General features: G+C 41.6%; 1 protein-coding gene across 1 annotated transcript in view; it reads left to right on the forward strand.

Annotated features, from left to right (window-relative positions):
• LOC5572131 overlaps window positions 1-21,651 on the forward strand; it is a 32,792-nt gene extending 11,141 nt beyond the window's left edge. The window contains exons 2-6 of the mRNA XM_001660162.3: window positions 14,656-15,112; window positions 20,070-20,213; window positions 20,329-20,397; window positions 20,485-20,574; window positions 21,089-21,651. Coding sequence (XP_001660212.2) covers window positions 14,656-15,112; window positions 20,070-20,213; window positions 20,329-20,397; window positions 20,485-20,574; window positions 21,089-21,139 — 811 coding nt within the window. The 3' untranslated portion in view covers window positions 21,140-21,651. The remainder of the gene's footprint in view (window positions 1-14,655; window positions 15,113-20,069; window positions 20,214-20,328; window positions 20,398-20,484; window positions 20,575-21,088) is intronic.
• Window positions 21,652-23,607: the final 1,956 nt, after the last annotated feature.

Consider the following 23,607-nt stretch of genomic DNA (forward strand, 5'->3'; position numbering starts at 1 on the left):
TTTGCGGTCTGGCCCAAGGTGCATTGAGGGGAAGGGGAAGGAAATGATGATGCATTTAACTGGCTCCCACAGCAGACCGTATATACCTCTGCGTCTACGCCAGATCATGTGGGAAGGTGTAAGGCTGGTATAATTTTTATGGCAGAGAGGCTTGCTGCTTGATTAACAGACTGCCTATGTATTAGGCGTAAGGAAAGGCGTGCTATAATGATTTATTTATTTACTTGTCTTCGAGTTTAACCGTACAGACAGATTTACTTATTATCTAATTCTATTTCTAAACATAGTTTTCGACACATTAAAATCAAAATTTACAAACCCTTCATTAATTCGACGACAACAAACATCAAACGGGTTATTCTGACCATAAAGCGTACGGTGGACAGGTAAACGGAGAAATTCAGTGTGTCGGGTAGTTCTGATTGGAACATTAAAATTCAACTTGTATAATAGCGCAGGGCAGTCAATATTTTGTTTTAAAATGTCAAAAACGAAAAGCCGTTGCAGAAGAATTCTCCTGATAGCCAACGTTGTCAGGTTCACCAGGTTGCATCGATGTTCGTACGGCGGTAGTCGGATAGGATCATTCCATGGCAACCGACGAAGTGCAATTCGCAAGAAATTTCGTTGAATTCGCTCGATCCTAGCACTTTGAGTAGCGTGATAGGGGGCCCACACCAGCACTCCATATTCTAGTATGCTGCGTACAAGAGCGCAGTAGAGTGTTTTCAAGCAGTGAACGTCTTCAAACTGCTGCACATTACGTTTAATGAAGCCCAAAACCGCGTATGCTTTCGCCGTTGTTGAAGCAATATGTTGAGCGAAGTTAAGCTTACTGTCGAGTAGCACACCTAAATCCTTCACTGAGGTGACTCTGGCGATATTCACTGATGACATTTTATACTCGAAGTTTGCTGTGTTTCTCACTCGACTGAAGGTGATAACGTTGCATTTTCTGGTGTTGACTTCCATTCCGTTTAACAGGCACCAGTTTAATAACGTGTCAATGTCCGTTTGGATGGCACAGCACTCCACTAGCGATGAAACAACTCGAAAGAATTTCAAATCGTCTGCAAACATAAGCTTATGTGATTTGATAGATTCGCAAAGATCATTGACGAAGAGCAGAAACAGTAAGGGGCCCAAGTGACTACCTTGTGGCACACCAGACGTTATTTCAAACGGGTTTGAGCTCATTCCGTTTATGCACACAAAGGCACTCCGCTCAGTGAGGTAAGAGAATATCCATCGAGTCAGCCAATCAGGCAGGCCCATCTTGTTTAATTTGCTTACTGCCAAAAGATGAGGAACTCTGTCAAACGCTTTAGTGAAGTCGATATAGATTGCATCAACTTACTGTCGTTTTTCCAGTGCATCTATCAGCGTGGACACATAAGTCATCAGATTCGTAGTCGTAGAGCGTCTTTTCACGAACCCATGCTGAAATTCCGAGATTATATGGTGCACATGTTTTTTTTTTTTTTTTTTTTTCTTCTAAGCAATGGGGGGATAATCTGCTCAACAGACGCCGTGTGGGGTTAGGGACCATTTACTACATGCAAGCAGTAAACAGGACTATACCCCCGACCCACTAAACCATTTCCATTGCCGCCAAACCCTTCGTCTCTCCGGGACCACCAAGAAGGCATTGCTTCGAAGAGGGGCTATTGCACATCGCATCCTCCAGGTTAGCTGCGTAGCCATGCAGCAACGAACATCGATGACACGCTTAGGGGGGTCCACCAAGGTAGCATGCTGGCGCTTTGCCAGCTTCCCAAGTGGTCCTCACCTCCCGTTGTCCGCTGAAAGCGGGCAGGGTCGACCACTACGCCCGCGCCCAGCTGCACCGCAGGTATCAAGAACTGATACTGCGGGTTTCGCAATTTGACCTACTGAAGGCTCAGGCCCTATCAGCTAGCACCAGCTGGGATTGCTGACGAAGGGGCCTCCACCTGCCCCGAACAACCAGAGGCTCGTATCCACCCAGTAGGCCGGCGCCACGACAGCAGCGCTACCAGGATGTTCTCCCCCCGGCCACTTAATCGCTGTAAGGGTCGATTTCGACCGTAGGGCACCGGTATGACCTACGTGGCCGACTGCGAACCCTTGGACCACCTGTTGTTTAGCGTCTGCACTAGCCACTCCTCGAGTCCACTCGCCACCTTCTTTGCAGTTCCGAGACGATGTGGGTGATAGCCGATGAAACGGCATTCCAGCCAAACTCGTCTTCACACATCCTCTGAACCAAATTGTCCGGAGTCATGTCCCGACCGCATGTGGCTAACATGCGGTCACGCATTGTGCGGAAACGCGGGCACACGAACAAAACGTGTTTCGCCGTTTCCTCTAAACCTGCACAAACTGGACATTCGGGAGAACCCGCATGACCGAAACGGTGTAGATACTGTCTAAAGCAACCATGGCCCGAAAGGACCTGTGTCAGGTGGAATGTTAGTTCCCCATGGCGCCTATTGACCCAGATATCTAACCTCGGAATCAACCTGTGAGTCCACACTCCCTTGGTGGAACTGTCCCACGCACGCTGCCATTTGACCATGGAGGCCAGTCTGGCAGTCCTGCGTATGCCTCTTGTGCCGCGCATTTCGAAGCACTCTATGTCTTCCATGATAAGGATACCAATAGGCACCATACCGGTGATGACGCAGAGTGCATCGTGTGACAAGGTACGGTACGCGCTCGCAACCCTCAGGCACATTAGCCTATAAGTACTCTCTAGCTTGCTACGGTAGCTCTTGGTACTTAAGGCCGTGCCCCAAGCCGGGCCACCATACCTCAGTATGGACGAGGCGACACTGGCCAGAAGCTTTCGCTTGCTGGCGTACACCGCAGAGCTATTGGACATCATCCGGGACAGTGCCACAATAGCTGTGGAGGCTCTCTTGCAGGCATAATCGACGTGGCTACCGAAGGTAAGCTTATCGTCGATCATCACCCCCAAGTGTTTGACGGAGCGCTTCGAAGTGATCGTGCAGTCGCCTACACTGATCACCGCTTGCTGCACCGACTTTCGGTTGTTGACAACAACCGCCTCAGTTTTGTGGTGAGCCAATTCCAGTTTCCTGGAGCTCATCCACTCCTCCACAATTGCGATCGAGTGGGCTGCAGTCAATTCCACTTCTTCGATCGATTCACCGTAGACCTCCAGCGTAATATCGTCGGCAAAGCCAACGATGACCACACCCGCCGGGAATTTTAATCTCAACACCTCATCGTACATGACATTCCATAACACCGGGCCCAGGATGGAACCTTGCGGGACTCCTGAGGTTATGTGAAAGCACTTCCGACCCACCTCTGTGTCATAGACTAATACCCGATTCTGGAAGTAACTTCCGAGAATCTTGTACAGGTACTCGGGTATCCCCAGACGCAGGAGCGCATCGGCAATAGCCGCCCAACTGGCACTATTAAATGCGTTCCTTACATCCAGAGTCACTACTGCGCAGTAGCGAATCCCCCTCCTCTTACGCTGGAGTGCTATCTCAGCGGTTTTCTTAACCGTCAGAATAGCGTCTACGGTGGACTTCCCTTTCCGGAAGCCGAACTGGTTGCTTGAGAGACCATTTACACTCTCAGTGTACCTCAACAGTCTGTTGAGGATGATCTTCTCGAGCACCTTCCCCGCCGTGTCAATCAAGCATATTGGTCTATACGCCGACGGGTCACCAGGTGGTTTCCCCGCCTTTGGCAATAGTACCAGGCTCTGCCTCTTCCATGCATCTTCAAATACTCCCTCGTCCAGGCATATCTGCATAGCAGATCTGAACATACCGGGAGCCTCCAAGATTGCGACTTTGAGGGCCAGGTTTGGAACTCCGTCCGGACCTGGTGCCTTCCCCATGCTTAGGGATTTTGCAATCCCTACAAGTTCCTCATCGGTTACTCTATCCTCATCGCCAGCCCCAATCCCCGGCTGTCCTACAAAAGGAGGCCATGGGCTAAAGTTGTGGCGCGGAAAGAGCCCCTCGATGATCCCCTCCAGCATCTGTGGAGATTGCTCCGTAGGAGCAATTGCACCTCTTGTCTTCGCCATAACGATCCTGTAGGTATCACCCCACGGGTTCACGTTGGCACTCTGACAGAGTCTCTCAAAGCAGGCCTTTTTGCTTGTCCTTATCTCGGACTTCAGCGCGACTTTGGCAGCGGTGAACACCGCCCGTCGTTCTTCACGCTCCTGCTCGGTACGTGCTCGCTGCATCCGCCTCCTGGCCCGTAGGCAGGCACGGCGCAGGTTCGCAATTGCTTGAGTCCACCAGTACGTCGGTGGTCTCCCATTTCTAGGGTGGACTTTCCTAGGCATGGTCGCATCGCACGCACGCGAAAGCACCGCTACCAGTTCGTCCCCGCTTAGGCCGAGTAGGTTACGCTCACGACGGAGCGCCTCCCTAAGTACTTCGTCATTGAAGTACGATGTCTTCCACCTACGAGGGCTTGGCCGTGACCTAGCCGCTTCCTCTACGCGCTGCCTGCTGTTGTTGTAGTCGATACTGTAGCGAACCGCCAGGTGGTCGCTGTGAGTGTAGGCATTGTCTACCCTCCAGTTCGAACTACTCGTTAGGCCAGGACTACAAAAAGTAACGTCGATAATCGACTCCGCTCCGTTTCGGCTGAAGGTACTTTTGGTACCAACATTAGCCAGATCGACATCTAGCACGGCCAGTGCCTCTAGCAGGATTTGACCTCGCTGGTTCGTGATGCGGCTTCCCCATTCCACGGCCCAGGCATTGAAGTTACCCGCTATTACTACTGGCCTTGGGGACGGACCTGGTGTAGTGGTTAGAACACTCGCCTCTCACGCCGAGGACCTGGGATCGAATCCCATCCCCGACATAGTCACTTATGACGTAAAAAGTTATAGTGACGACTTCCTTCGGAAGGGAAGTAAAGCCGTTGGTCCCGAGATGAACTAGCCCAGGGCTAAAAATCTCGTTAATAAAGTCAAATCAATCAATCAATACTACTGGCCTTCGCCCTGTCAACACGGTCGTCATGCAGTCCAGCATCTGCGTGAACCGCTCGGTCGACCAACTCGGAGGCGCATAGCAGCTACAAAAGAGGACCCCGTTTACCTTGGCGATCACGAAGCCCTCGTAGGTAGTAGACACCAACTCCTGGACGGGGTATTTACCCGTCGTCCATATCGCCGCCATTTTTCCGGATCCATCCACGACCCAGTTGCCGTTGCCGGCGGGTACTCGGTATGGGTCCGATATGATGGCGATGTCCGTCCCCCACTCAGCAACTGCCTGGTACAGCAGTTGCTGAGCTGCGTCACAGTGGTTCAGGTTCAGCTGCGTTACCTGCACTGTGACTTTTCGTTAATGGCTCGTTTGAAGGTCGGGCACCTTGAGCCTCCCGTTGGATGATTGTTGTTCACGGACTTGCCGGAACAAATCAAGCACTTGGGAGGGTTCTTGCAGCCTAGTGCCTTATGACCTTCCTCACCACAACGCCTACACAACTTGGTCCTATCAGGGCCTTTACAGCCCCAGGACTTGTGTCCTGGTTCCCTACACCTAAAGCAGATCACCGGTTGCTCATGTATGTTCAGTGAGCATACTGACCAACCAACCTTGATCTTGCCTACCTTAGCGGACTTATTTGCGTCCGCCACAGGTAGGTGTACTAAGGCCACCTGAGTACCTGCCGGACCTTTCCGTAGCTGAACGGCAGCGGTGGGCACCTGAATCTCGCACTGTTGCCGCAGTGCTGTGACGAGCTCTTCTGCGTTGGTGATCTCGTCAAGGTTCATCACCTCCAGAGTCACTGACTGCGTCAGAGCCCTCACTTCGACACCCTCGCCAAGGACCTCTTCCGCCAAACTTTTGTAGGCGGCGCCCTTGCGCTCCTTGTCGCGCTTAAGCTCGAGAATCATTTCACCTGTACGAGTGCGTCTGACACTGCGTACGTCGGCTCCAAGATCTGCGAGCTTCGTGTCACTGCGCATCGCCTTCAGGACTTCCGAGTACTTGGACTCTTCCGTCTTGATGATGATCGCATCACCCTTTTCGCGCTTGGCACCTACCCTCCTACTTTTCTTAGGCCTGGTATCCCTGCGCTCCTGAACTTCCTGCTTCTCCTTCTTCTTCTTTCTCACTACGGTTGTCCAGGGGGCGTCCCCCCCCTGATCCGCCCTAACCTGTGGTGATTGAGGACCTCTCAAAGGTCGCAACCCCCTGTTCCCATCACTCCGTGAGGGGCCAGCCTTTTCGGGCCCACCCTTCTCGGCTTTCCGGGACGCCTGGCTGGGGTCCGATTTTCCGGCACTTCTGCCGGTTTTCGGGGTTAATATCCGCCTGGCCTTGCGAGCGCCGCCGGGTAGCTCCTCCCCTGACGGCTGCCTCGCGCGCTTCTGCGATTGCTTGTTGTAAGCATTCGCTTCCGCACTTTTGGGGCTACCCGCGAAGACGAAGGGCTCCGTCTGGGTAGACTTCGGCACCTTCAATTTCACGGGTTCTGCCGCAGCCACAGTCGCCATGGGTTCAGCATGGTTCTGCTTGGCCGCGAACATCGACTTACGAAGTCTGAACAGGGCCTGCTTGAGGTCCTTGCTGATGTTAGACTTCGAGGACGCAAAGTCAATTATGGAGTCGAGCTGCTGTGCAGCCACTTCCATCGCAGAGAGCCCATCTCTACTTTTATTGATGGCCCTCATTAACCACGCTCCATCCATAACCTCACCCGATGCGTTAGCCGGGGATGAAATATGGTTTCCAGCACTGGCACTACGTGCACTGCTGCCTCCTCCTGCTTCCGCTCTCCTCAACGGAGACCTAGCTAACCCCCTTCTTGCGAAGGGGTTCGCTTCCCTACTACTGCTACTACCTGCACTACTACTATTATTTTGATTTTGGTTTAAGTTTGTATTCATGATTGGATCCCACGAGTAGCACGGGAAAAGAGGTCCACCACGCCAGAGCCCTGCATTAACGCGGTAAGGGACAAAATACTGTGAGGGGTGCCCAGGTGCCCCACAGGCTCCGTTAACGGCCGAACATCTTTTTCACCCCTTCGACCATTCATTCCTCAGCACGGTTTTTCGCATCACACCTTGAATTGGGGTTACCCCGTTTGGTGGACTCTTACCACCGGAACAGGTCGTCCGTAGTTCTATTCTATACGCCGGAACTACACGGCTGGTGCACATGTGGATAGAGCGAATCGTGAACTAGACTCTCGAAAAGTTTCGGCAAGCAACTTAGAATTGAGATGCCACGGTAGTTCTCCACGTTGTGAATACTACCAGCTTTGTGTATGGGAGTTATAGAAGCGATTTTCCATGCGCTTGGAAAAACACTTTCCGCAATCGATCTATTGAAGATAATGGAAACAGGAGCGGCAAGCGAAACGGCACAGTTTCTGATGAACAGTGGAGAAAGTCGATCTGGTCCAGCGCCTTTTGAGTCGTATAATCCTTGCATTTTAGACAACACATCCTCCAGAGAAAAGTTGAAAAGTGGTACGTTGAAAACATGTCGCGGCAAACTGTTCAAGTATGCATCAGACGAAGGTGATCGGTTATTACTTAGCACACTTCGAAAGAAAGACGAGAACAAGTTCGCCGAATCGAACGAAGTATCGGCTTCAACATCGTTGTAATGAACTCGCTGGGGAATTCCATTCACCTGCTTACGGCTAGACACGAACGACCAAAAGCATTTGGGATACCTTTTTATTTTCTCTTCCGTCCGATGAATGTAGCAACGAAAGCTTTGTGCATGCAAAGAGTTGTATTCGCTCTCAATAACACGCAGTTCCACTTTTCGCAGTTCATTCCTAGAACGAAAATACCGCTTTCTCGCCTTCCGTAAACGGTTTTGTAGTCGCTGCAACTGGTTATTCCACCATGGTTGTCTTCTCCCCAACACTCGTCGTCGTCTTTTTATCGGAACAGCATTTTGGAGAATCGAATACATCCGCTGGTAGAAACGTGAAACAGCTTCGTCAATGCTGCATTGGCTTAGCACCTCATTCCAGTTCACTTCCGAAATTGCTGTGTTGATCGATGCAAAGTTGCAACGGTGAAAATCGAAATCAGAGGGGTTTGAAATGCTATCATCATCGCACATGATATTGATTTCAAATTTCAAAACGAAGGGTTTATGATGGAGATCAACCTTCAACAAGGCCAACGGTGGCTCGAATAGTTCGACGTACTTTTCCTCATTGACAAACACCAGATCAAGAAGTCTTCCATTCGCATTCAACATATCATTAATTTGATGAAGCCCGCAACATCCCACAGACTCAATCAAGGCAATCTCTTGCTCAGACGAAGCATTCACAGGTAAGAATGAGTTAATTTCATCGTCGTACTTCCAGAATAAATGGGGAAGATTATAGTCACCAATGACTACTACACGTCCGCGGTCACCAGCAAGATCGAGCAAGTGTTGAACACAAGCAGAATGCTGTTCATACAGAATCGTTTCACTGTTGGGCGGTAGGTAGATCGTGCAGACATACAATTCGAAATCGGGCAGAGTAATGCGAACGGCGATCTGTTCCAACCGATCACTGTCTGCAAAGCAAACAGATGTGCTCTGCAGTCCATTTCGTACGCCAATCAATACACCACCACCACGCTGAAAACAGCTGTTGTTAGCGTTTCTATCGCAGCGATAGATAGTATAGTTTTGTGTGAGTTCGGAGTTGTTCTTACCGTTGTTGAGCCAGAATTCCGTGAATGAAATAACGTCGTAGTCACTGTCGGATACAGCCAAAAACAAATCATTTGTTTTGGTACGTAGTCCGCGTACATTTTGGTAGTAGATCGTGAAAGTTTCGAGTTTGGTTGCTGGATTTTGCGATATAGTGCTGTTGACTGCGGAAGAAATAAGTAGCTGTTGTGCGTTTCGGATCAGTGTTGTTTGCCGTTCGTCATTCCTAGTCAAAATTTCGGTGGTGTTTGTTGATGGAAAATGGAAGCGTAGTGAAACGGTTTTTTGCCGTTTCGGGCTCTAGCAAATGCTATGAGCTGTGATAGATCATCTGTGATATATTAAGAGTTGAAAACAAGTGAAATATACAGATAAAAAGTACGAGGAAAGGGATGGACCTGGTATTGAAGCCATGACCCTCTGCTTATGAAGCAGAAACGGAAGCAATGGATCACCAACCCCGTCTTGTAGGAACAAAAAAGTTATAGCTAGAGAAACTAAAATTAAGGTTTTCCCCTGGTTAAAATGGAAATTCATGAGAAACGATCCAACATTCTATACCAGGGGTGCTTAGACTGGAATATATTGCATTTCACATAAACATTTTTATTCAAGTATGTTGGCTGCATGAAATAATTAAAATGTTCCTTATAAGTTCCTGGTTATCCCTAGCTAGATATAGGAGTTTTCTAACTGAATTCAAAAAAATCGTTACAGGATATTATGTTCTTACAGAGGGCTTCTAAGAATTTTCAGAGCGAATTCTTGAAAATATTGAGCGAAATCTGGATATTCTAGATCGGACATTAGAGGTCTCTTGCGGAATCTTGTGAATGCATAATTGGTTTATGGGGATGCTGCATTTTCCATCGGATTTCCATCAGAGACTTGAGAATTTTTAGCAATATCGTAGGGGAATTTTCGTGTTGATATTGTCAGATTAGCAGATATCGCAGCGGAATTTTAAATGTGCTCAAAATTTCTAGCGAGCACTAGAGCAGATTTCAATTCCTATCTAAATCCTGAGATCTCTAAGCAAGATACTGAAGTTTCCTTGCGTGCTACTTCAGAGTCCTAGAGAATTCCTGTGGATTCCTAATGATCACCTTATTTTTCTTCTTTGCATTGGGACAGAGAGGGGAAATCTTCCATAATTACTAGTACTTATAATGCAAATGATTAACTTGAAGACAACAATCTAGAGTTCTAGGTGACATTATCTTAACAGTAATATTCTGGTATTGTGACACCAAAAAGAGCTTTACATTCCCACTCCGAGTGTGCTCATCATTTTAATGTAGTGAAAACAGAACCTTTGTTTCTTCTGCCAATAATTTTCGATGTTTTTCAAACAATTTTTATCAGCCACATATGTAAGCATTGTCTAAAGCACTTTGAAAGTAATGGAAATTCGTCGAGTTTGAAATGTAAAATTTGATTTTAAAGTCAATTTAACAGTCAAGTTTAAATTTAACATAGCATAGTATTCAGCATTATGCGTCGCGTGAATCTACAATTCCAATAAGTGTTAGAACAACAAGAATTCACAAAGCGACGTATTGTTGGAAGAAGGTGATTAAACAGCCCTTTCTTCCAGTCATAACATCGACCACATAAGTGTGAAGAATAGTCTATGATTCAAAGAAGGGAAAATGTATGATGGAAGTATTAAGAGCAATACTGACATTAATTATTGAATAAGTATGTCTCAAAAGAACAGTTCAATTATAAAAAAAAGAAAAATTTGCCGATCTAAAAATTAGCAGCTTTAAATCCAATAATTTTGTTGACAGTATAACTATAAAGAACAGCCTTCAATTTAAAGAAGGGATAATGTCTGATGGAAAATTTGTCAATAATATGTGTACAAGTTCTTAGCTTAGTGTTCTAGGAGCACTTCCACAAATATTAACCAAAAGTTTGCTTTGCCAAAGTAGCCATTTTGCATTCTTATTTGTGCACGAAACATGAACACGATTATACTTCATAACCAAGGATCCTAGATCGACTTGGAACTGAACTAAAATACCTTCAGCATGGCTTTACTATATGGTCACAGAAGTTATCACAAAGCTAATGAAGGCAATTTACAGCATTTTCATGCTTATCTTTTAATCAAGTTTTATCCTAAAAATTGGCCTCAACGGATTCACGTTTGATCTTTGAAGCCCTTCACAATTACCAAAAAAGTCAGCTCACTTTTCACACAAATAATTTCAATTTTCATTTTGAAAATTATGCCTATCGTCCATTATGCCTAATATCGATTATGCCAAACATCCATTATGCCAAACGTCCATTATGCCAAACGTCCATTATGCCTATCGTATTTATGCCAATCGTATTTATGCCTAACGTCCTTATGCCTAACGTCCTTTTGCCTAACTTATTTATGCCTAACGTCGTGGACTCTAACTACTCGTCTAAGGAAGGCCCACAATATCCGCTGTGAAATATTACTAGAAGAGCTACCTTTGTTTAAACAGTGATCCTCATCCCTGTTTCTTCAACCATTTTTATTTCTGATTGAGGATATTTTTCGTAATAATTTAGTTTCATGTTTTTGATAACTTTGGGAGTAGAGCAGCTCCCCGAAGAAAAAATTGGCTGAACTTGTCAGATTTACGAGATGCAGCCACCACGTGCGGCCCGCGGGCCGCACTTTGGTGACCACGGGTTTAAAAAAAGAAGAAAAAGCGGTGATGAATGTGATGAAGAATATCAAAAGTAATTTCGGCCTAACGACTATTTTGGCCAAATGACCTGCTCCCGTTTGCCTTTATGCATTTGTGTTATCGCAACATTAATTTATTGATTTTTCAGCACTGCCAAATCATTCTATTTTGTTTCCGCTAATCTTACATTCTCAGTTATTCTGTATGTGTTAAGTAAAGCTAAAAGCGGTTTGCGATTGCTCAGTCAAGGATGGAGGATCAATTGGTGAGCTTATCTCATGCTTTTATTACAAATCTTTTAAGTTAGCTTGACTACACATGTTATTGTTACAACGGTTGGAATGTTGCGTATATTACGTAATGATTATTCAGCAAACTATTAATGGTTCGTCATTATATGTGTCGACATGAGAGTGTTCTGCGATGTTCCAGTCAATCGAGTTCGATTTTTTAAATTTTAAAATGAGTTAAATATGATACACACGCTAAAAATATTATATATAAGCATGTTTATATCTCACAAATAATTGTTTATCATGATCTAATCCAGTGGCGCGGGAAGTGGGTAGAACAGGTAGGACATGTACTACGCACAAAAATACCTGGGTAGGACAGTCAAAGGATTGTCCTAAACACGTTTCAATAAAAAAAGCAAGATCAGCAGCAAAATTGAAAACAAATAATTTAAATTATTTATCATCTGGTCAATAAACATACAAACTCGATCAACGTAGTACTTTTTGTTATGGAAGATGGAAAACACGAATAGGTTTTTATAAAAATGTTTTGAACAGATTTTGACGGTTTTTGAAAGATTTTTTTTTTAAATACATAAATTCATACAATATTTGCTGTTCATCCATTTGTTATCCATAAATAGATGAAAAAATTAGAACAATCCCGCTGATTGTAAAAGCAAACAGTTTGGTTTATTTTTATCAAGTTAGTTTAATGAAATTGATTTAAAAATTATATAAATATAAAGGATAAAAAAATTGATCCAATAAATGATTCGAAAGACAGCACTGGTAGTAGGTTTCTTTTTAGAGACTTGTTCTCTATTTTAATAAATATATGTCTCTAAAAAGTCTCTATTTTTGATGGAAGATCTCTAAAGCATCTATTCTAACCAAAATAGTCTCTGAATTTGTTTTCCTTACTCTGCTTGCATTGAATCGTGATGCAATATTGTACAGGCTCCAAAGAAACTATAATGAGTCCAACAGGCTCTTCAAGTGTTCTTATTTGTGGTACAGGAATCTTTCCAGGAATTGTTCAAGAATTTCTCTACAAATTCTACCAGTAATTTTTCAACGGATGCTTAGAAGAATTTCTCCAAAGTTTGCTCCAAGAAATGCTTGGGAGCTCCAAAGCTACTACCTTCAGTAATTTCCTCAGGTATTACTTTGATTTTTTACTATCCTAGAATTTCTTTCAGAGATTTTGTATCTGATATTTCAATCGAATTCTACAGTTGTTATTCTAGGAGATCTTTCAAAGATTTTTACAGAATTTCTTCCGAGGAAATCCATACATCTATTCCAGAAAGCTTAGAAAAAATAGCTATTTTTCAGAAACCCTGCAAGAATTCTTCCACTTGTTCATTGTTCAATCCACGTTTTCTCCTAGAAATCCAAAATTTCTTGAGGGGTTCTACGAACAAATCTTTTTTTTCTGGGATTTTTTTTCAGAATTTCGTGCAAGTATTACTCCTGCAGATTTACCATATATTTCTTCAGAAATTTCAAAAAAAAAAACTACCATGCAATCTTCAAACGTTTAGAAAAAACGTTAGAGATTCTGTTCACTGCTTTTTTAGAAATTTCTTCAAAAAATTCTGCGAAATACTATCCCGAGATTCGATTGATTTATGTTTTCAATTATCTTAGCAAACTATCTAGGAAATCTTACAAAACTTGCTCAAGTGTCCAGGAGTTATTTCAGCGTTAATTGTTGATTAAGGATGACCCAAGTTACCCAAGTTTTATTAGAGGTTACTCTAGGTTTTTCCTTAGAGGTATTCCTAACTCAAAAATTATTTTTCCAGAAAGCAAATCTTTGGCATTTCGCTGCAGACATTCCTAAAGAATTTGTGAGAAAAAAAAATAATCAAGACTTGCTGGAGAAAATCCCAAAACATTATTGGAGGATTTTCTTTAGAAACCTTAGTAGAAATTTCTGGAGTAATTGCTGAAGGTATCTATAGAAATCTATATAAATCTACAGAAATCTTATATAAATCCTGTAAGACAATTTAGAAGGAAATCCCAAAAATTTCTGCAGGAGCTATTGATTGAATTTTAGCAGTCGTTGTAACCGTTTAGCAGTCGTTATGTCCCAGGGAAATCGATGGCTAAATTACTGGACAAAATCTTAGAGGAATTGGAAATTTCTTGGAAAACTTCTCAGAGAATATTTGAAGGAATTAAGATGATTTCTGAAAGAATCTTTGGGGAATTTCCATTTCTGTGGTTCTACTTGGGAAAATTCAGGTTGAATTCTTAAGATATCTTAAACAAAATTTTTGGAGAAATTCCCAAGGAAAACTTGTGGAGAAATTCTTTGGGAAATAATTACTGAGCGGAAGAATCACATGGAAATATCGATGAAACGGTTGGAAACAGTAAAATTTTCGCCAACTCAGCTAAACTCAAAACCGTCCAAAATGTCACTTATATCTTATATAACGTGGACGCGCCTCTGATCTAATCGCTTATCAAGGTGAATCCTGTGACCCAACGATCCTTCCCACTAACAAACCTCGCTTTTGTGGAGATACAGAGATAAACGCGGTCTCTAAATAGCAAAGGTTACAAACCAATATTTGTTCCTCCTTCTTGTTGATTCTTTGAGCATCTTCACTGACTGTGCTCAATCACGGAATAACAACCGTAGATATGTATGTAGTTAGTCGAAGCTAAGTTATTGACGAATAAAAGTAAGGTTAAAATTTGTGAAATTCATTTCGAAAACTTTAAATTGGCGTTAATTTCCAAATTTTCAGAAACATAATCCAATTTCTAGATTCGAGATTTTTAGCTGTCGTGGAGCACGATCTGAAAACCGATGGATCATTGATACATGACGTTGAAACAACAGTTATGAGCCTCGTTATATTTTTTTTCACAAATTTGATACACACTTCGTGGCTCTCAAAAAATACCTACAAACGGCAGTCGGTACTTATTACTTATCCTGCTTATTATGTATTATAATTATTTTTTTTTAACTTTTATGGGATAGGTCAGCAATTAAATGGACGCAAATTCCATTACTCCATCCACTGAAATCATTTGCAGGTGCAGCACAGCAATAAAATGCCAACAATTGTGGTATCAGACGGTATTACTAGCCTACCTGATGGTGTCCAATGCCGGACTGTGGTTAAACATGAACCCAACCTATCGACTTTACTCAAATGGTGACCTGTTCCTGTCGGTTGTCCTGATGGGACCAATCATCGTCTGTTCGTTGACGGCCTTCCGCTATTGTGTGATTTTTTTAACCGTCAGCTGCATCCTGGACGATATAAACCGTGACCTGTCCCGGCAGGTGGACCAATTCCATCGCCAGTATTCGAGTGCAAATATTAGCGCGTATAGATTAACGAACAGCGAACTCAAATTAAGCGATCACCTAGACCGGTTGATTATTCAGTACGATAAGCTGTATGATGTAGTTGTGGCGATAATTGAAATTTATTCGCCGTCAATCTTGTTCCTGCTGGTTTTGGATTTTGGCCAGGTGACATTTGAGGTGAGTATTGCAGCAGTGATTGAATTGGATACGATTGTGGTGGATGCTTTAGTCAGAATTGCACGAATGTGAGTTGCACGAACGTGAGTTGCACCGTTTTGAAAATTGCCTGCTGGATGTTGGCAACAAAAGTTGTGTTGGAAATTGATGACGATTACTCATATCAAACAAGTACTGGAACTGGTGTGAAATGATGTGAAATATGAGAGTTTGATTATGAGCGTCATGTTTGACTGGTATTAGAAACATGCATTAGGTCGGCTGTCAGCAGGGTCTATTAGAGTGATTGGTGGTATGGTTCAGTAATCTGATGGCATAATAGCAATTATAGTAATTATGAGGCAATTTGTTATTCTACAGCCGAATGGATTACCCGAAATATAAACCATACAATCAATCATAACTACAGTAATATGCAGAGCAGAAAAATTGATGACATCAACATGGCCTACCTCCCATTAGGTAGCGCTACGGTAAAACAATCATAATGATTTAAGTGAATCAATTGATAGTAACAGGATAATAGATAAGGTACCCCGGGGCAAGTGAGAATACGGGGTAAGTGGGGCGTTTCGTCATAGCTCACTTATGAAAAGTTTTTCATGGGGGTATTCTTCTAGAAAGTTGAAGATACAATGACAAGGAATGTTTTTAGTACTAAACATATTGTTATTTTTTACTATGTGGTTCATGTAACAGTTGTCAGTTCAGCGCTTTTTTCAACTTGCATGATAAATTGTGACACGTTTCCCGTCTTGCATTGACTCGCAATAAATAAATGTGTTATAAATCGAATTTCCATCTGTAAGCTACAATTTTGGGTATTATTGCAAGCTGCTAACGATAAACCAGTATTTTGTTTGCATTTCATATGAAATTTTTGATGGTCTATCTTACCCCAATATATGTTTGTACCTGGGGTAAGTGGGACCTATCAAAACAAAAACCAGAATCAAAACTTTTCGTATACGTTTCATACATTTTCCTAGAGAGTAGCACTAGAACATTCGAACAAATGATTTTTATCAAAAAAGAACAATCTCAAATTACGTAATTGCATAAGAGGGAGAAGAAAAGTGTATTTATACTTAATTTTTTTATTTATTTTTTATTATTGAAATACGACTTCAAAACTGAACAAACACAGAGATGAAATTTGAAATGCATCATGAGAACGATTACTTTTCTATTTTATTTGAACTGCATGGAAAGCAATTCCACCCCATTAAGTGGTTTTCTGCCATGCATATAAATAATAACAAAACATATTTATAATTTCGTCAATTATTGGTTGTTTATGTGCTACATTTTAATTTACAACTTATAAATGATATGTTTTGAACATGTTTAATTCCTCTTTACGCTTTCATTGAGGAATTTTCAGTTAATATTAAATGTGAGGTGACATGCTATTAAATAAAAGTTTTCTTCCTAAAACGTTACGTATTTTATGGTTGATCCCTTATGTACATCAAATACGTACTTAAATTAAAAATCTATGATTTATCAATCCTATTATTGTAATGGTTGACTTACTGATGTGGATTGACGCATGAAACTGGATGTGTCCCACTTGCCCCGTTTAGCGGGGTAACTGCGTAAAATGGCTCATTCTAAAACTTTCTTAAAAGGTTTTCAAAATTTCGAAATTATTCAATTAGTTTCATGCAAACACCAGCAAATATGTGGCCAAAATGTGACCGTGTTGTTGGATTTGCAAAATATTGACATTTGAAAATTTTATTGAAAAATTTGTTGGAACTATCGTTTTTTTCGTTCCCACTTGCCCCGCGGTACCTTAAGTTGAAAATTAATTGCACAAGTGAGTCATACATTAAAACAATGGCTAGTTTTTGAGCTTTCTTGCAATCAGTCAATCATGCTTTATTTGCCCTTTTCAACGCCGAATTTTGTTTTTGATCCTCAATTCAGAAAACCTTTTTTCAAAATTATTTTAACAGGCCATGCTATTATCATAGGGATTGTACACTAATTATGTCACGCTAAATTTCAACATCTTAGACTACATCCCATGGACTAGCGATTGGAAACTCGGTACGTGGAACTGCAAATCTATCAACTTCATCGAAAGTATACGCATTAAAGTGAAACTTTGGCTCCCCTATGCTTAAAAGATTTCTATTATGGTAAATAGCATCATCCTAAAGTTTCAAATGATTCGGAAGAAATTTGACTGTGCACACGTCGTTTGAAGTTTGTAGCTAAGGAGATTACTATGGAAAACGCCAACATTTTGTTTTTAGCCCTCTATCACTTCGTCATAATATTTTATGGAAAAGTGAACAAACTCTTCTCATGTGAAATCCTTTCAGCTACAACTATAAATTGTTATTCATCGTCATAAAGTGGGTTTGCATGAAGCGTGCTTCACCAACAGTTCGGCAAGCAACAGTGGTGTTTCTGGCGGGAAGAATAGATCAAAGTAATCCAGGCTACTATGTTCTACAGCAAAAGAGCCGTGTTGCTCTGAAAGTAGGGTAGATGTACCAATAGTGGAGGTACTAAGCACTATTGGACTTTCTTGACCCGCATGAATTCAAGAAGCGCAATTAATGTACATGTAAGCAGTTTCAGTGATATTTCATCAGTTTTAAAGCAATTTGAACGCTCTTTTCAACTATTCCGTATATCAACAAGCCAATACGTCGTCAGTGTCGGTTCTGTGGCTAATGTAATAAAATCAGTGAAAACGGCACTACTGCAACTATAGGAACACCCACAACTAAGGGAACACTTACCCTAATTGAATGATCATCTCAGCATGATTTAGGCTTTGTTATCAGTAATAACGAATAATCCTTGCGTCCTATCAAAATGTCTTGGGCAAACTTGTAGCTGGAAAGATTTAACATGAGAAGAGTTCGTTCACTTTTCCATGAATTATTATGTCAAGCAGTTAGAGTACTGAACACAAAAGGTTAGCCTTTCTATAGGAATTTCCATATGGTCGGCGTTAAATCAGAGTGGACCAAGTTACATTTGTCATATTTTGAGAAACCTGAATGGCGCTGAGCACAGGCAATGAAGGACGGGACAACGGAGGAAATGCCTTCGTCAGTACTGTGGACGATGGAGACAACCAGGGAGGTTAAGGATGCCATTCACTAGCTCAAGAACAATAAAGCTGCTGGTAAGGATGATATCGGAGCTGAACTCATAAAAATGGACCCGGAGAGGCTGGCCATTTGTCTGCATCGGCTGATAGGCACAATCTGGGAAACAGAACAGCTACCGGAGGAGTGAAAGAACGGGGTAATATGCCCCATCTACAAGAAAGGTGACAAGTTAGATCGTTAGAACTTTCAAGCGATCACCATTCTAAATGCGGCCTACAAAGAATTATCCCAGATTATCTTCCGTCGTCTGTCACCTATAGTAAACGAATTCGTGGGAAGTTATTAAGCCGGCTTCGATGACGGCAGATCGACAACGGACCAGATCTTTGCTGTACGCAAATCCTCCAAAAATGTTGTGAATACCAGGTCCCAACGCATCACCTGTTCATCGATTTCAAGGCGGCATACAACAAGAACAGATTTCCCGGGAAGCTCACGAGACTGATAAGAGCGACGATGGAAGGTGTGCAAAATTGTGTGAAGGTTTCAGGCGAACACTCCAGTTCGTTTGGATCCCGCCGGGGACTACGACAAGGTGATGGACAGTCGTGCCTGTTGTTCAATTTTGCGCTAGAAAATGTTATGTGGAGAGCTGGGCACGAGATCCAGTCAATTTGTTTACTTCGCGGATCATATGGACATTGTCGGCCGAACATTTGAAAAGGTGGCAGACCTGTTCACCCGCCTGAAACGCGAGGCAGTAAAAGTTGGACTGGTGGTGAATGCAACCAAGCGACAGGAGGACGATCTTTGGCGGTGTGCAGGAAAACGGTGTGTGGCGGTGCAGAACGAACCACGAGCTCAACTCTACGATGAACCCAGTATCCAGAAGGTGGCCAATGCTGGAAGGATACGGTGGGCAGGGCCTGTTGCAAGAATACCGGACAGCAAACCTGCAAAGATGGTGTTCGCTTCGGATCCGGTTGGTACAAAAAGGCGTGGAGTGCAGCAAGCCAGGTTGGCAAATCTTGTGCGCATCGATTTGGCAAGCGAGGGGCAGAACCGAGGATGGAGAGAAGCGGCCACGAACCGAGTATTGTGGCGTGAAATTGTTGATTCAGTGTCATCTGTTTAGATGTTAACTAAATAAATAAATGAATGAACCAAGTTTGACCACGCAAGCATTAAATTATTGATATTTTCTAAGAAATTGTTGGCAAGCAAGTCTCCAACGACCAAAAATACGTATTGCGAGTCAATTTCCACCGGCCAGTTTGAAACAGGTAAACTTGCTGTTCTAAAAAGGCAAACAGGCAGCTATGAAAATATATTAACCAAACTTTGCATCATCATAAACTGCCAAAGTTTCAATATTTTTTGTTAATTATGACGGAATAAGTTGATGTTTAATATATTTATGAATGGTGATAGCATCTCCACCACTTGCTCTATCCAGGCGATTATTAAGATATACTTTAAAGTTCGCATCAATCGCAATTTCTATGTTAAAAACTGAAAATTTAACAGATTGCTTTCAAATTTAATATGTTTAAATACTAATTTCCATCTATTGAAGAAACGTAATCTAATTAAAATTTTATTTTAAATTTCACACCAACTTGGGTTGCCTCAGCCATCGTTGTGGTTTTCAAAGTCCATCAATCATTAGTTGCAATTTCTCAGATAAAAAATCATAATCAGAGGCAAAACTGTCACCTCTTCTTTCGTTATTCCATCTATGTAAACATTATCGTACTTCTTGTGGAGATTGCTGTGTCTATATTTTAAACTATTTCTAACTCACTCAAAAGTTCAGATCCACTATCTTCGTTATTGGAATAACCAATTTCAATAACAGCTCAACTTTGCATCGTTTTCAGCTGTATATGTTCTACTGTGATCTCTCCCATGCTTCGCTCGATGATGACGATTTGCATATGATTGCCTTCTCATTCGTATCTGCGATTTTCAGCTTTACCGAGATTTTATTCATCATCAATGGAACATCGAAGTTTTCCGATAAGGTAAATTGAAATGCATTGGAAATTGAAACTTTTATTTGCTTGCTAACAAAACCTAATATATATCGTTATTTCAAAATAACCATTCATTTCATGTCTATTTTATTTAAATTTTCAGTTGATGCAAGCTCTTGAGCAACTACAGCGGATTGGAATTGTTTGCCTGGACAGCAGACTGACCGAATGCGTAAGTCGTATTCTGATTAATTTGCGGCCGAAATTTCACAGTTGTGCAATATTGTACTGACCACACTTTGTTTACCCTTCCATGCAGATTTACGGCTTAAGTAAGGTTGTCCAATGTATGCAAGAGGAAACAGTCATGTTTTACTGCTTTGCGCTGAACAATTCGTTCCTGACGACGGTAAGACCCTTCTTCGCATAAAAGGGCCAATAGGAAAGGTTGCCCAGGCACTATGGTGCAGGAATCAAAATTATGCGACAAAATTCCAACCACGTTCATGATGAATGAAAATCAACTTTATGTAATACAAAGTCAAAAATGTTTGGAATGTTTTGAAAACTATCACTTTTAACAATTCAGTCGTCGCGCTGTTGTATTTTGTACAACACTGTTGAAAAAACCTCGTAATTGCAGCGTGGTGGTTCTGACGGTGGCAAACCGCGCGACGACTGGAAGGTTAATATGCATCGATATTTCACAGTAAATTTGCATTTCATTTATCAGAGTAACTATTAAAACTTTATGACGCGCATGCATGCGAGATATCGCAATATTTTGTTTTCTGGCCCATAGTGCCAGGCCCACGTTGTCGTCGTCAATGCTCCTTTGGGCCGTGTAAAATGCAGCGTTATTTCCAGCACGAAATCGACTAATTCAATCTAAATAGGCAATAAATTTCACACGTTGCTTCCAGATTATCGCCGCTTCGTGCTCGTACCTGATCCTGCTGATACAGACCGCCTGAAAGGTGTGAGAGAAAAGGCCCCTTTTCCTGCGGCGTGACATATCGCAAGCTGGTGGCGACAGGTGACGACGGAGACGACGTCGGATGGACAGACGGTTAAATATTGTAGCCGGTGCGATAATCCGCCAACTAGGAAATCAATTTTATCGCCATAAATCAACTACCCAAATCTTTGGGTTCTTCTCTTTTGTAGGCACGATAAAATCAGATTTGGTTTTGTTTTGACTGTTAGTTTTTCAAACTTATATTCAGTAGGTATTCATGCCAATTACCACGAATAAAAATTCATCACTTGATGGGAGTAAATTTTAACGGAAAAATATGAATGATGCAGTTGACAGCATACCTAGATGCTATTGGCGAATCAACTTTTTTTTTGTGTTGAACTTGATGGAAGTAGTTGTAGATCAAAATCTACGAACTCTCAGCACTGATTTGACTTACCATTTCAATGTTCCCAAAATTTCTCGCATAATTTATGATCTCGCCCTAAAAGCCATTGGTAACCATGTATGTAGCTCGTTGTTTCTGAGCATTTGAATGGATTTACACGTTATTAAACAACTCTATCGTGAAGAAAGGATCATTATCTACCTGCCAGTGATGTTGGTTTGGATGCATATTCATTAATTTGCTCAGAAACAACGAGCTACACATGTGCTTACCAATGGCTTTTAGGGCGTTATCTCAGATTATGCAAGATTTTGACATTTAACCTTCTTGAGGCGCACATCACTCCGTATATTTTAATTATTCATGCACTAAATGACTACAATAAAGAATGACACAAGTTTTGAAGAAATTATATATTGTTATCAATTACTTGAACATTCTCACACCAGTTTTACCTTGTCATAACGACCTACACTTTTATTTTGTGGGCCCCCAAAATTTGACACAGCACCGGGCCTCGGATACCCTAACTACGCCACTGGTGTGAGTGTACAACTTTCCTATTTTTATAATTGATTAAACCATGTTTTAATTTGTTTTTGCAGATCCTGTCATACAGTTTTCATGGCAGAATCGCGAGTGCGTTGATATTGCACGTTTTTAGGACGGATCAAGAGTTTGGGATCATCGTCTATAATCACGGATTCAAATTTTACATTTAAGTCACCAATGACAAAAAAATTTAACTTATTGCGAGTCAATTTTTGCAAGTCAGTTTGAAGCAAATAACTTTGCGGCTTATTGCATTGAAAATATACTTCCAGTATATTTACCATGCTGTGTCAACAGAAACACCTAAAGTACCGTCGGACGGGGCTACTTTGGACACTCACCTTTTGTATTTATTACCAGCGTAAATATTAATCTGAGCTATTTTGTGTCTTCAGCACTTTTATTAACCAATATATGCTCTACCACTAGGCATGATTTTTTTCTTGGAACAACATCAACAATAACAGCATAAACAAGAAAACATTTCAAAAAGCCCGAATAAATATTCACAAGGTATAAAACATTGGCTATAAAAACATTGTTTGAATTTTACCCATGTCTTGGAAACTTATTGGGACAATCACAAAACTATCGAATCGTCATGTTTCATGAAAATCTTGTGATTTGTTTTGCTTAAAATTGTTGTTTTATTAAAATAATAGATCAAAGGTCTTATTTTTACGACTTTTATTTTAATATAATGTTTTGGTTTGTGTATTTTACAACTTAAAAAAAAATAAAATAAATGTTTGTAAAAGTGAACAGACATAAAACACATATATTTCAATACGTACCCATGCCAAATTCACAACATAATCTCTAAAAAACTATTTTTCGTCATGTTTTACATGAATGTGTAGTACAGAACAGTTGCATCTTTCAAATGCCTAAATTAAACTACTCTTAGGCCAGCTCTAAACTGCTAAGAAGCTAAAAGCGTATTACAAAAGCAAACTTACTTCTTTACGATCTTGCTAAACTTTACTTCATAGATTGCGTTTTTAATGAGAATTACTTACTGGTATTAAATTAGCTACCGGTATTAATGTGATTCTTCAACATATCGTTCATATAACAGTAAGAATAGAAAAAAAGAGTTTTTGTACATAACTCATTTATCATCGCAGTACCTAGTAGTTACGTGGTTCGTTTATGTCAACTTGAAAATCGAGCATTCGTAACTGATAGTTCCATTTACGAGGAAGTTGAAAATTTTAGTTTCATACTGCAAACTGAGAATAGTGAATGGCATGTTTCGTTGAAATTTGTTAAATACCGTAACATGGGGTGTTAAGGGATGAAAAAAAAAATCTATTTAAATTTCGAGCAACTTCTAGTATGTCAAAAAATGAACAAAATACAGTCCTACCATTCTCCCGGCGTGTATATCAAAAGCCAATTACAATGAAGATGATCCTATGGCAGATTTCTGAGATAATCTTAAAAATGTGTGATTTTTGACGAAAATGCAAAATGGGGTGTTAAGGACTTTGAGCTTTGTAAATAAAACTATATTTTGCCAA

The sequence above is a fragment of the Aedes aegypti genome, chromosome 3, assembly GCF_002204515.2.
Source record: "Aedes aegypti strain LVP_AGWG chromosome 3, AaegL5.0 Primary Assembly, whole genome shotgun sequence".
Lineage (NCBI taxonomy): Eukaryota > Metazoa > Arthropoda > Insecta > Diptera > Culicidae > Aedes > Aedes aegypti.